Here is a 14,051-nt window from a genome sequence, read left to right on the forward strand (position 1 = left end):
ATTGACATTCGAAGTTTCCGGGGAACAGAGAAGAGATGAGAGGGATCGCAGCGATGACTGACAATGTCAATAGGAAAAAATATTGACGATAACTGTGTCAAAGGAGAATTTGAGAGTGGAAAGGTTCGATAACATTTTGATATTTTATCTGACGAGCTTTTGCTTTGACAAAAAAATTATGATTCGAAAAAATTGGGTGGGGTTAGAATGAATTGGAGAAAGAGGAAAAATAAATGCTGCACTTCTTGATTTTTTAATGAAAAATTCTCTCACGCGATTCTTCAATGTCCGATAAAATTGAAAATGAAAACAGGAAAAATTCTACTGAACGTGAAATTCGAATTTCCGGGGAATTTATGGAGTCTTTCGTGCAATTTTCGCGGCCTATGAATCTGCGATATATCCATAGAAACGCTTGAACATTCCAAAGCAATAGGATGGAATTATGGAACTCGAGAATTCCACAGGGCGAGCGTATTCACCTCAGGGTGGAACTCAAAGCTCCCACCCCCTGTGCCACCCAACCGTTTGTGTCTAGCCCTTCAGCTAGCGATGACGCATGATCCCGCAAATATACATTCCCAGTTGACGGGAGGAGAGAGGCTAAACTGATAAATCATCTTCCCTAAGGAGATCGAAATACTTTGCCCTTTTTTTCCCTTTCACCGAGCGCATTGTCATCGTCAAAATTTGAGGTGAATTTTTTTTGTCGCGCCCATCAATTGCGGGTCGACAAGGTCTGGAATTGCAATTTTTTGCCCTTCGTGTGCTCCTCTGTAAGACGTCAGGACTTTGATTTTAAATTTTTGGAAATGCGTCAGAAATAGTAACAAATGAGTCAAAAAATGAGGAAAAAAATTCTATTATCCAAAAATACATCCCTGAGGGGTAAAAAGATCCCTCGCTGTAATTAAAATTTCCCTGAAAGGGTCGTCTGTCACAAAATCCCCTGGAATTTTTTAAAATATTAAAAACTCTTCATTTATACACTTTCCAACTATAATATCCCCTCAGATGTTGTTCCCATAAATATCGTGAGACACTTTCTCATTTACGGATCGTGTGACAGTGTCGTAACATCCCTGGTTTACGTTATCCACGTACAATAAAAAAATAATAGTGATGGAAAAAAAAGTTTACTGACACGAACGCATCGAACATTTTAATCTTCTTTCTACGCTTTAAAATCCGCCTGTTACCACCTCCAGTACATTATTTTCGTCAACCTGAGTGGTTTTTTTTTTCACTTTTAATTACAGCCAAGGATGAAAAAAATTCTTCACGCACTCCGAGCCAGAAGAGCAGCCAGAATGTGTCATTACGGAAGAGTGGAGTAAGTAATTTCACTTCACTCTATTTATCATACCCCAAGTTTTATTACATCGTTACGAGATTTTTTGTGGGAGAATGAGAGTGTATAAAAATGTAGGTGTATGTCATTCCCACGACACCTTTCATCGTATTTATCAGCAAAGTATATATTTACATTACCCCAGTAAAATAATACATCACAAAGAGGAAAGAAACTCTCGAAAAACAAACGAAACTTCCTCGCGCTCTTATTTCATTTTAATTATAATTAAGAGCCTCCGCCCAAAAAAGTAATTCATCCATTAATGACATTACCCTTGATAGATTTCTATAAAACTATCGATTGCTCTCCTGAAGTAAACCAGTTCGCAATTCATGAACAATATTCGGAACTCAACGAAATTTAGTTGTCTATTCTGCCCCACCCCCTTTGCGATTGAATAACCGTTTCCAATTTACCGAAACCAGAGTTATCGGGGTAGAAGTGGACGTTTCTTCAGCGTATCAACCGAGGACTCGAGTATGGATTCAGAAATGGGACCAGCAGTGTCACTCGTTGCTGGCAAAACTCCTGCTGGGGCTGCAGGAATCAAAGCCAGCAAGCAACGCTGGAGTGGCTTCTTCACCAATACCAAAGGAACAAGAATGGAATTGCTCGTTGAGCAGCTCAATAGTTACACACAACACGGTGTACCACGTCTTCCAGAGATACAACTGCCTTACGATCACGTATCCAACGAAGAAGGTTCCTAACTAGCAAACACAAAAGTCCATTACCCGGAGAAAATTATTCATTAAAAATTATTGAAATGTCCGAGAAAAAATTCCAGCTCCAGAAAATAATTCCAGTGCTGTAACTGGAAATTTTACTGAGTTAAATACGAATTTTCCTGAAGTTCTGAGGCATCTCGACACAAAATTAAATTAAATTAATTTTTTTTAGTGAAATTTGTAGACAATTCAGCCAAAAATTGATTAGCGAAGCGACTGCTTTTAATGTTTATTGAATAGTTATCTCCCTGGACAATATTCATTTGCATTATCAACCCATTTCCCTTTATCGTCAAATCCCCCTCCATATGTCGGACCCTTGCACGCCCATCGCAAGATTTTCCACCAGTCAAGGGTAAATCGATCGACCCCTTGAACACTCCATTGCATATAATACCACCCAGTGTATCGTGGCCTCGGCTTCCCCAGTTTTTCTGTCTCTTCCCTCCCTCCACTTCAGCAAATACGATCTTAAAGCGAATCGGAGTTGCCAGTAGGTGATACGCGAGTATATAACCCCGGAAAACCACCCCTCAAGAAAGAAAAAAAAAAGTTCAACTCACGAGGGAAATGGGGAATATTTAAAACAGCTGTATATCTGCATAACCGAGATAAATGTTCCCTGAAAATTCAAGGACGCTCATTAGAAAAAATTATAATTAATTTCGGTGGTGGAAAAATCTACTGCTGTTAAGGGAGAGTTAAACCCTCCAATCAAAAATCAACAAAAAATTCCCATTTAAGCCACTAAAATCGCCAGTTATTATTATATTTCAATTAATTAATTACTGAATAGCCCCAGCCAATTAATATAATTCCACGAGCAATCATCCCCGTAATATAATCAGACAATCGCACCCCTAAAAGTGATAAGCTCCCCACAGTATTTCTTCCACCAAAAATAATATAAAAAAAAAATACCCCGCGTTAGAATCGCAATGACGTCATCGTCATTATATTCCCCCGCTGAGTTGTCAATTTGCATCAGAATTTATTCTCCCAGGATGGGACAGAGAGCATTATTCAGAGTGTCTTTGGAATATCCCCATCTCTCATTCAATTCCAATGGAATTTCGATGATTTGTCAGCCCTCATGAATTCTGCATTCCCTTTCCTCTTTGAATAACAGAATTGTACACACTCGAGGAGGATTGGCGGGACTTTGTCGACAATTGGGACCGTTTAACTGAAAAACAACAGCAACAACAAACGGCACTTTGGGAGCTAGCTCAGACGGAGATTGCTTACATAAGAACTCTCAAAGTTGTAACAGACGTAAGTCTTTCGTTATTTAGTACTTCTTCGAATGGAAACTTCCACTCTCCAAAGAATTTTCATAATAAAATTATTCAAAGAAATATTCTCCATAACATATCAACATTATTATGCATATATAATGTATCATGTACTGTATATGTATATGTATATGTATATTATCCTAAACATATTTAAAAAAAAATTAAAACTAATCCAGTTGAGTAATCAGTAAAATTCAAATTCCATTCAATTTTCTTCCAATTCTAATGTAATTTAAACAGCTCTTTGTTATTGTTTTTCCAGTTATTTATGGCATGTCTCTGCAGCCTGCAGGCGTCCAATATTCTGAACGAAGTTGATAGGAAAAAGTTATTCAGTAATATTCCCGATATTTACGCGGCAAATCGCTACTTCTGGAGTGAACACCTGCTGGGGATGGTGAATGCAGCGAGAAGTTCGGGAAAGTCGTTGGATCCGGGACATCTTCTCCACGGATTTGAAACGTTCGAACAAACATTTGCACCCTACACGAGGTATTGCTCAGAGCAGAGTAAATGTCAACAATATTGCAGAGATCGGTTGAATGACAACGAATTATTTACGGCATATTTGGTGGTGAGTTTTTGTCAAAAGTGTATTTTATGTCCATTACGTTTGAGGATGTCCAAGTGCTTGGGAATTTTACTAGGAATTACCTATTTTTAGTAATAATAATCTTGTTATTAAATAGCTGTCTTTAGGGGTTGCGAGCGTTAGGGAAAAAAATTATAAATAATCGATTTTGCGTTTATTAAAAAAATGGATATCCACAAGTAACAGGTGCGTGAAAATATTCAAAGCAGTGAATTTAAATTCAATTTAAAATGAAATCGTTCCTGGAATTCACTTCGGAAATTCAACGGAATCGAATATCTCATGTGAAGTGATCATTCAAATTTCGAGTCACAGTGAGAGCGAGTATTGAACTCAATTGAATTTTCAGTAGATTAAAAGTTCATATCATCATTGACTAAATTCACAAAATGTTCAACGTAGCGTACGCCCAATGCCGATGGAATTCGATTAATTTTAATCAGCGGATAATTATTAAACCGATGGGGTGAGTAGGACAAAGTGGAACATTCACGATCGCCTTTGAATCTTGATACCGTTCAACATAAACAGGGGCTTGTAAAAATAGATATCGCTTTTTTGTTGGCAAACATCCCCTTTCCCACCTTTCCCTGTCTAATTAACCTTGTGGTGCAGTTTTACAATTTTTTAATATATCCAATGGCTGAATTTCCCGACTAAACTGGACGACGAAAATTTAAAAAAATCCTACGCGGTCGATATTGCCTAATTGAATTTCCCTAAATACCGGTATTTTATAAAACATTCCTTCCTGATAAACTACAAAACAAATGAGTCCCTGATTTGTTGGCCAAATGAAACAAAAATACTAGAAAATGTTTCCCTAACACCCCCAGATTTCTTAATCCAGAAACCCAGATTTTTCCAGTCCTCCCCTTACCCCTTTAATATAAAATTTCTCCCTCAGTATTAAACCGTGTAAACTTCCCCGAGCTGTCCTACCACCCCTAATACCTCCTTGCCCCAATTTTCCAGTGGTGTGAGACCCAAAAAGAATGCAATCGCCTGCGTCTCCTGGACATTCTCGTGAAGCCCATGCAGCGGCTAACGAAGTACTCTCTCCTTCTCAAGGCCGTCCATAAAAACACCGAGGACGAGGACCAGCGCAGCGAGTTAATTCTCATGGTAATATTAACAATTCCCCCTCGCACCACCACCCAAATCATCAATAAATTATTAAAAATACCCTCAATTAACTTCCCAGATAAAATGCGTGGATAATTTTGTTGCATCCGTTAATGCTGCACTACGTAGAAGCGAGGAAACAGCACGACTAGTCAGTGCAGCCACTCGACTCGAGTCTTATGACGTTGTAGAGTCCAGGGATGAGGAGCTAGAAAAATTGATAAAACAGCACAGTAATCTTGATATAACAACAGCCCCTATGCCAGGTTGCCCGAAGGATGCATTAAGAACCCTACTACGTGAAGGGGATTTGAAATTGCGAGATGCAGCCACCAGCAAAGTGAGCTTAATTATCATTTAAATGTCCTGGATACTCACGAGAATGGACCTGGGTGATAATACACGATAGCACCTAATTTCCAGAAATTTAAACCCTTTATCTTCACTTTCAGATGGAGGTGCATGTCCTGCTCATGACAGACATGCTTCTGCTATGCAAACCATCAACGAAAAAAGCCTCAGGTAGTGGTGGCTCAGGAAGTACAGCTGGAGCTTTGAAAATCATCAGACAGCCTTATGTCGTTGATCGCATACGCATTTACGAGCTGAAGGAGTCGTCCAGCTTGGGTTTGGTGTATTTAAATGAGTACGGAGTGGCATCAGCTGCACTTGTGCTTACCTCCAGTGAGCCGAAACTTACGAAGGTGATACGCTAATTAATTCATTAACGAATCTATATCATTCCCATTTGAAATCAATTTTTTTAATCGAAAGAGCAGGAGTGGATGGAATTTTCGAGGAAAATGGAGTGATAATGACCCCATGCAATGTAATTTTTTAGAATAGAAGAGTCAATTATCGAAAATAATAATCAACAAGTCCCAAAATTACTCTGAATGAATTCAATAAAAATCCTGTTAATCGCAGTCGTGGATGGAGTCCCTGAGAAAGGCGCAACAACAATTCGTAACGATGAAACTCCGACCTGTGGGTGAAATGCCGACGGTGGGGGCTGTAAGCAGGCAAGCAAGCACGTATTTGGGTGATGGGGACTACGATATTGAGGATCCGGACGTTTTACCCAGAACACCCCGTGGGAGTAGTAGAGCATCGCGAGTAAGCAGTTTAGCCCACAGTCACAGGTAAATTCGTTTATTCTCATCCAACGGGAACAACAATAAATCTAAAATTACCCCAGGGCCATCAATGCCCTCGCAGCCCTCACCCACCCCACCCCACACCACCCCCCAGGGCAAATCGATTGCGTATTTGTGCATTTAACGAACCCAAATTGAATTGAAGTGACACTGACTTTGACAATTTATTTAGTGGTAGCATGGAGATGGAGGGAGTATCACCAGGTGGCTCAAGCTTTCTACCAAGTTACAACGCAAGCCGAAATGTCAGTGTTGATGCTGAACCAAGGGCATCAAGTGTATCCTCGGAGGAGGGTACGGAAGTCGGATCAGGGCATAATCATCGACCGCTCCAGATGAGGTGATTATTCAGCAACTGGTTAGCAGTTGTATTTCGTGTTATATTCTATGAATGCGTAATTAGTGGTGGATCGAATTAAAGTTGTTAAAGCCAGATCCAGTAATTAGCCAGTCTGTGTTTCATTCTACTAATTAACATCGTTCATGTTGACTGAATTGAATGAATCCAGTGATGTTCGAAATTCACTTGATTATTCATTGTGAAAAAACTAACTTGTCCAGTGAACATTTAACTTTCCTACGCTTCATGAGACAGTCTTAGTGTCTTTGATCTTACGGTGACTTGTTCAAGCTCCCGGCGATTGAGATATCATTGAATTTCTTCGTTTGAATACCGAAGCATTCACCCTCTCCAGATAATCCTTTTGAAAAAACGAGAGAACACGCTCCTGACTGCCTTTTCCACTCGACTTAATAACCGTCTAATTAATTATCACGGGTGGATTGAAAATTCAGTTAAATTCTAGTGGATTTTCAATTGAGAATATCATTTCGTGACTATCATTTCAAACACATTTGTAATTTTGTAATTTTTCCTAGCAAAATAAACTACATCGTTTGAGTGCTTAACAAATAAATTCAGTTTTAATTGAAATAATAATTCCCAAGAATTATTATAATTTCTCATGATGTATTCGACACTTTCACGTGCGCTATTTGCCTAATCCTTTCGAACAAATTAAAAAATACTGCACAGTTGGACTTTTCCCCCCTCATGTAAGTTAATAACCCTCCAATTAGCCAGCTGAACGCATCTCCTCAAAGACCCACCAATTGAATTTATTACCAAAAATTTAACTACCTTTCCAAATGCAATTTTATGTACTTTGAGTGCTTCAGACGGTACAACCATTTGCCTACTTAATCAACTCAGTGCAATCTAAATAGACAGGCCATCTCAAAGGACTCTTTTTCTTTGTTTTTTTTTTACATTCCTCAAGTAATTACAGACGATCTCTACTAAGTAAATCGCCAACTCCAAATACCCTGAGCGTTCAAGTGCCAGCTTATTCGTGTCTGGGCCAGTCTTTGCCAAACTTGACACTTGCAACATCGCCGCAAACGTCCACGGTATCGCCAACACCACCAAATTCTCTCCTCATTGTACCCCAAATCACGAAGAGCAAGGATACACTACTATCACCGGGTCATCGAGGTGTGTTTGATTAACGATTTATTCGATGATTAAATTAATCAATAAATGGAAAATTTTTACGAACACAATCTGTGCGCACTTTAATTCACGATAATGTTTTTATCCCCCCCTCATCGATGATAAGGAATTTCCTATCCACCCCCATCACCACCGAGGGGTGCACTGAGACGAACGTTCGCAGTACCGCAATCGAGAAATCCACCACTGATAAAAACTCGGCATATCAATGCATCGGTAGCACAGGGGACTATTCAATCGACGATGAGCCTGGATACAGAGGCCATCGAGGAGCGACGGAGGAGACTGGAATTGGTTGCACGCACTCCCTCGATTACCAGCAACGTTAAGGAAGTGAGAGGGTAAGGGTGGATTTACGGAAATTACGATAAAAACTAGATTTTAATATTTTAAGAAATCGGTTCGTGCCCTGGAGGCCTTCGGGCAATGGCCAGTTGCAAGGACTCACGAGAATTAAATTTGTATATGCACATATTTACTCATTTATTTATTTATCCCATAAAAAATCTGTCAGTCTAGACCAGCAATAGCTCGCAAATGCACAAGGAATTTTTTTCAATTTAACCCGAATCGTGTTTCACTTTTCTGTCTCACAGGAACGAGGAAAATCGATGAAACTCATTTTCACCTCTGCCAGAGGGATTATTGAAATTGAATTGATAATGGAGAAGGGGTACCCACCCCCGTCACCGACGCTGCAATCGGACGGGATTTTTTTTGTTGAAAATGCCCATCTACTGCGTGCAATTGCTGCACACACTTGCACGCAACAACCGGCATTTCAAAGAGTATTTTGCATAAATTGGTATAAAAAATTGAGCGAAAAAGAAGGAAAATTGGAAATTACGGAATTGTTTTGTACGACCACTTGTAAACCTTCGAATGTTGGCGTATGTCTTCACAATCGGTGAGTTAAAAATAATCATGATAACGAGATGCTTAAGGTAATTGTGATGATAAAAATTGAATTTTTTTTTATTTTAGAATGGGGCCATTTCAATTTCAACGTGAACATGTTTCCGACCACAGTTTGATAGTTTATTGTACTCTAGCGACATACTAACGTACTTTTTATCACTCGTTTTTGGTTCTGTTCGACGCACACTAAATGGGAAAAAAAATTTTTGAAACTGCGTCTTTACACGAATTCGAGTGTCTTGGGCCATTGGTTTTTAGGTGTTTAAGCAGGATAAAAATGGGCCTACGTAGGATTAATTTAATCGATTAATGATAAATTATATGTTAGAAAGATTCAGTAATAAAAGTTGATAAAAATAATTTATGTCAATGTAGATAATGACGTTTCGGCTTTTAGGGATGACTGTGACTGTTAGTTATCGATCAATTTTAAATAATCCATAAGATTTAAGTACAAATTCTCATCGTTTCAATGACTGAATGAGGGGAGACAACACTTAAGACAAAAAAAAAAGTAGATAAATCTTGAGACAGAACAGAGTTATCTTTTTTCATCACAATTTTTTAAATAAGAGAGATATTCAACTAATTTTTTCGCTCCTTGCTGCTTGCATCAAGCTACACAGATATCTAAAAATACCAAATGATAGACTCTAAGACACAATAAGGCCTAATTATGTAAATTAAGACTATGGAGAAACAATAAATGAAAATGCATTATTTATAATTAAATATCGAACGACTATTGATTATTTAATACCTCTAAGTATTCAACAATATTGTGTTTCCACTAGCCGTAATCCTATATCGACAGTACTTTTATTTACATCACAATTTATGAATTCGCTGCATTCGTTATCCCTATAAAATTATCAGGGCTAAGGCTAGAATAATATTCAAATTACGAATCCAAATATCCATGGTTATTTCTTTTAGAGCCATGAAACGTAGCAAATTGAAAAGTATTTATATGGTTTCACCATGAAAAATACTATTTGAAATAATCTGCATCTAAATAACTTTGATCGGTTTCCGAAAAAAATTTAATTGTTTATAAATTAGTTATAAAACTCGTAAAAATGAGAAATTCCCGATTCCGTCCAGCTTCATTGAAAGTAAACTTTCCAATTGTTGTCTGATTTTTTAAATATTTTAAAATACTGAATTTTCCGGCGACCTTGAGGTTCAAATAAGAGCTCAAATATCCCATTACAAAAGTACAAAAACTTCCGAATATACTTTTGAATAAATAAACACAAACAACGTACATTAAAAAATTATTCCAAATAGTATTGCACCTTGAAAGCCCATTTCAAAGACTCTATGGAGAGAAATTCCTCTAAAAAATTCCAGTACAGCTTCTGGAAATATAAGATATTCCATAAAAGTTCCTCAAGATCTAATTTTTTAATTTTGAAAAAAATAAATAAATAAATAAAGCGATCTTTCACCATAAAATTCATCAGTACCCTCAACACCACAGCACAACTGCTCTAAACATATTCTTCAAGAAATTATAAGCAAAGTCCTGCGATACTGGAGAACAATAGTGGACTTCCCTTAACTTTCCTCTGACACTTCTAGAATTTTTCCAACAAAAATCTCTCCAAAAATTTCTACTCGATGCTCACGAAAAAGTCTTCACCTCTTTATAACCTACAAACCCTCCCCCCACCCCCCTTTCGCACCCATCACAGCAGACTCCTATGCCCAGGCTGGCAATCACGATGATTGACCGAAAACGAGTCAGCAATCGCTAGTCATGTCCTGACAAGTGCGTGCCTCCCCCTGTTCATCAGCCAATGTCTCAATAATATCGAGCAGCAGCTCCCTGCTCAATTGTTTGAGCCTGGGTAGTCGAGCGACCTAAGCAAGGAAAATAGATTAGAAACTCCCCAATCCCACCATCCCCCAACTCCCCATTCTCCCCCATGTACCTGACTAAAATGATGAACGATATGATTGAGAGCGTATTTCTTCATATCGCATGCTTGCATCCTGTCCGCCGCCTCTAATATCTGAATGATATTTTCAAAAGTCACATTCATTTCCAAATTTTGTTTGCAAAATGCCTGAAGCCTATTATTGGTGAATCCATAAAATACCGGCGCTGTAAACAGGTAAAGAGAGTCCGCCGGTGGCATCGAAACGTCTGCATAATAAATGTACCTCATCAACGACGCAAAAGACTCTGACGATGGAATCATCTCCCCAATTTGTATATTAGCGGTGTTATGCTCCGGCATAAACGACCTAAACATTCCCTCAAAATAGCTACACCTAGCAGCCAGTACAGCCTTATGAGCTGGTATTGGTACACCATCAAGCATCAAAGTAATATCGCAAAATTCCTTTCCAACGCTCTTCAAAAATATCGCCATATCCTGTTCCAATGTTGTTCCCGTTCCAAGTTCATAATGTTTCGAAAAACTACGTGTCTGTGGCATCTGCCTTCGCCTTATTATCTCCACCATCAACGGCTGATCAAGTGTCTCAAATTCCTGACTCATGACAATTTGATTATAATTGCTATCCTTGACAACAAAACTCAGGCAAAATTCCTTGATGAAATATAGCTCGAGATGTGCGGCATTGTGAAGGGCTTCCAGCACGTTAGCATGATTAATAGTCGCCTCGAGATAATGAACACACAGCTGTTCGAGGCGTTTCATGTTAAATTGAACTGCCAATCGATAGACATCCATCATCAAAAGGACAATGAGATTACCAGGTTCCGGGTCATCAACGCCTTTGGTTGGATCAATTCTATCAGTATATATGTAATTCAGTACCATCTCAAAAGCCTTCGGTACAGCATCCTCTAATTTAACTTCCAACAGTGGCATATCCTTCTGAGGTATGTCAACTGTACCAAAAACCTCCACAAGGTGTTTAGCCCGTTTTTCCCTAGCCTGCCTGATCTTTCCACTCAAGAATTGCGATCTCGCCGCTACCATAGCTATATGCGCTGGTATTTTCATCTCCATCTGATCCTTACCAACGATAAATTCAACATCGCAAAATTGCCTCGACAGCAGTAATCTTCCAAAATCATCGTGCAATGTGCACTTTGGATAGCAAGAAAATTGAAATCTGTATGTTTCACCGGAGCGTACATTATTGTCAACGGTACCCCCAAATATATACATCGCTTCAGCAATTACAGCAGCAGCGTGAAAGAGTCTACCCGAGGGTATCTCACTGTCATTAGACGGAATGACAACGTTCCACGTTTGTGTGTCTAAATCATAGCAATGAAGATCATTCGGAAGTGTCGAATCAGCTGCACCACCAAATACATATAAATGTCGATGGAATGATACCATTGTGTGGCCATAACGACGTGCTGGTGGTGGTGGTGCACCACGCAATATGTGCTCAGTGGATATACGTGTCCAGCGTTTATCCCTGAAGTGAAATTGAAAGAGACTGTTCGTTATTTTAGCCCCACTCTGGCCACTGAATACGAACATTGATTCTCGGGCAACGGCTACGGGAAAATTGCAACATGTTGGAGGACAATCACCAGATTGTACAACCTCCTCCCATATTCTCAACTCCCCTGGTAACAGGGATATCGTCCACATGTCATTCAGACGCGCATTCCCATCGTATCCCGCAAATATCCATAATTTATTGTCGTAGACAGCCGCACCGTGGGCAGAACGGGCCACTGGTGTTTTACCGATAAATTTCCACTCGGTCCACTGACCATTTTGAAAGCGATACTCAAAGAGATCGTTTTTATTGGTCAAGTTGGAATTCGAGTGAATGTCACCGGTATAACCACCGAATACGAACATCGAGCTGTCGTGAACCACCGCTGAATGGTGATAACGAGGGGCTGGGGGAGTGCCAGTGGCAAAGGCACGTCCCCATGATTTTTCTTTAACGTCGAAACGGAGAAGATCATTTAACATGCGCTTTCCATTGTCCCCACCAAATACGTAGATTGCGTCTTTATACGATACCACTGTGTGCTTACTTCGTCTGGAATTTAAGGAGATTCGAGTGGTTTTGATACAGTACAAACAGTACTTGTTGATCAAATTAAAGTGAACTAAAAAATTAGGAACTTTGAGACAGCTAAATTTTACAGAAAATGTTGTGTAGAAGAAGCCTACAGAACTCAATTGTCCAATTAATTCACTGGGGAGTTCTCTTAAATTTTTTGGTACGTGTTAACATACAATGAATTGGCCCAGATGTACCTGAATCGACTAAAAATAAAAATCGAACAATCGGGCAACAATCATTACCTAGCTCCAACGAACTCATCACAATCGGGCATCTGTTGCCATCGATGGACAGTCCCAAAGGGTCCAAAATCGAGGGTCAAACACTCGGCTGTTGTGGTCTTATCCATTTTGTCAACAAAACTCACAACAATGAAAAAATAACACAAAACACTTTTCACACTGCACTGATCCTAACCTCACTAATGAAGCTCCTCACGACACCACTTGCACTGCACATTTTTCAGTAATATCCACCACTACTCCCACACTTTACGTAATTTATCAATCAAACATGTTATCCCCACAACAAAACACAAGAGAACATACCTCTCCCAGCAAACAATCTACAAGGGAATATACCCCAAAAAAAAACTCAACGTTCCCTATTGTGAAACTCCACAGCCCGCCCAACCGATTGTTTGGACAATGACTGCTGGCGCTGTCTGCCACGAGAAACGTGAACTAGCGAATGTAATCGTCGTGAATCAACAGATGATCACATATGATATCGATACAAAAATAGTAATAAAATATTTAATTGAAATTCTTTTCAACAACAGGTGAGTCAGTTATGATAATGTTTTCCAGGAAAATTATTAACAATGAACAATGCCAATATTTTTCTTAATAAAAACAGAAACTGCATTTTTTTATGACTCTTCCCACCAAAATATTTTTTTCTAATATTTTTTTTATATTTTAACTGAATTTTATCGTTTTGCCCTACGAAAAACCAATCCAATATCCAATAAAAATTCAATAGAATTTTGTAACAAACCTCAGATTGTTCCATTGACCCCAAAAACTAAATAATTGTAGATAAAAGTTTGATTAATAAATGCCCCCCTCCAAAGAGTTGTTTATCACACATAACCTCTCCCAAAAACCCCAACTTTCCTTCACTCTCACTAAATTCTTCCACTGAATTTGTTTAAACATTAATCGGTGTTTAAATAGTCCATACCTCAATCGACCCACACACAATCGACCTCAAACTATCGATTATTTCACCAGGAAAACTGAATCGCACTTCCACTCGAAACGTTAGCGTTCAAATCGCGTCCCATGATGCCCTACCCAGTTACCGTGGCAAAGAACTACATATACGGTCCCGGCGTGTGTACGTGA

The 14,051-nt window shown here is 39.0% G+C and overlaps 2 protein-coding genes across 7 annotated transcripts in view; one reads left to right on the forward strand and one right to left on the reverse strand.

Annotated features, from left to right (window-relative positions):
- Positions 1 to 9,417, forward strand: part of LOC135170320 (uncharacterized protein) — a 49,165-nt gene extending 39,748 nt beyond the window's left edge. For 5 of the 6 annotated variants that reach the window (XM_064136031.1, XM_064136032.1, XM_064136026.1 and 2 more), the window contains 13 exons: positions 1,260 to 1,333; positions 1,780 to 2,056; positions 3,212 to 3,357; positions 3,643 to 3,954; positions 4,948 to 5,097; positions 5,177 to 5,437; positions 5,550 to 5,801; positions 6,025 to 6,239; positions 6,427 to 6,594; positions 7,535 to 7,749; positions 7,874 to 8,108; positions 8,364 to 8,674; positions 8,752 to 9,417. In XM_064136031.1, the coding sequence (XP_063992101.1) occupies positions 1,260 to 1,333; positions 1,780 to 2,056; positions 3,212 to 3,357; positions 3,643 to 3,954; positions 4,948 to 5,097; positions 5,177 to 5,437; positions 5,550 to 5,801; positions 6,025 to 6,239; positions 6,427 to 6,594; positions 7,535 to 7,749; positions 7,874 to 8,108; positions 8,364 to 8,382 (2,324 nt within the window). In that variant the 3' untranslated portion in view covers positions 8,383 to 8,674; positions 8,752 to 9,417. The remainder of the gene's footprint in view (positions 1 to 1,259; positions 1,334 to 1,779; positions 2,057 to 3,211; positions 3,358 to 3,642; positions 3,955 to 4,947; positions 5,098 to 5,176; positions 5,438 to 5,549; positions 5,802 to 6,024; positions 6,240 to 6,426; positions 6,595 to 7,534; positions 7,750 to 7,873; positions 8,109 to 8,363; positions 8,675 to 8,751) is intronic. The other variant, XM_064136027.1, reaches the window with a different exon arrangement.
- Positions 9,403 to 13,836, reverse strand: LOC135170327 (leucine-zipper-like transcriptional regulator 1). Its single transcript, XM_064136041.1, has 4 exons — positions 13,702 to 13,836; positions 12,945 to 13,267; positions 10,623 to 12,675; positions 9,403 to 10,551 (listed from the first exon to the last, which is right to left on the reverse strand). The coding sequence occupies exons 2-4, from the start codon at positions 13,049 to 13,051 to the stop codon at positions 10,432 to 10,434; spliced, it is 2,280 nt and encodes a 759-aa protein (XP_063992111.1). The 5' UTR covers positions 13,052 to 13,267; positions 13,702 to 13,836; the 3' UTR covers positions 9,403 to 10,431.
- Positions 13,837 to 14,051: the final 215 nt, after the last annotated feature.

Source organism: Diachasmimorpha longicaudata, chromosome 16 (genome assembly GCF_034640455.1).
Source record: "Diachasmimorpha longicaudata isolate KC_UGA_2023 chromosome 16, iyDiaLong2, whole genome shotgun sequence".
NCBI classification, from domain to species: domain Eukaryota; kingdom Metazoa; phylum Arthropoda; class Insecta; order Hymenoptera; family Braconidae; genus Diachasmimorpha; species Diachasmimorpha longicaudata.

What these genes read in the sequence shown, in the direction of transcription:
- LOC135170327 (XM_064136041.1), bottom strand. Translation starts at nt 13,051, where the DNA reads ATGGATAAGACCACAACAGCCGAGTGTTTGACCCTCGATTTTGGACCC. An exon ending in GATGAGTTCGTTGGAGCTAG is followed by an intron (nt 12,676 to 12,944) that starts GTAATGATTGTT and finishes CTTAAATTCCAG; the next exon opens with ACGAAGTAAGCACACAGTGG. An exon ending in TCGTTCATCATTTTAGTCAG is followed by an intron (nt 10,552 to 10,622) that starts GTACATGGGGGA and finishes TTCCTTGCTTAG; the next exon opens with GTCGCTCGACTACCCAGGCT.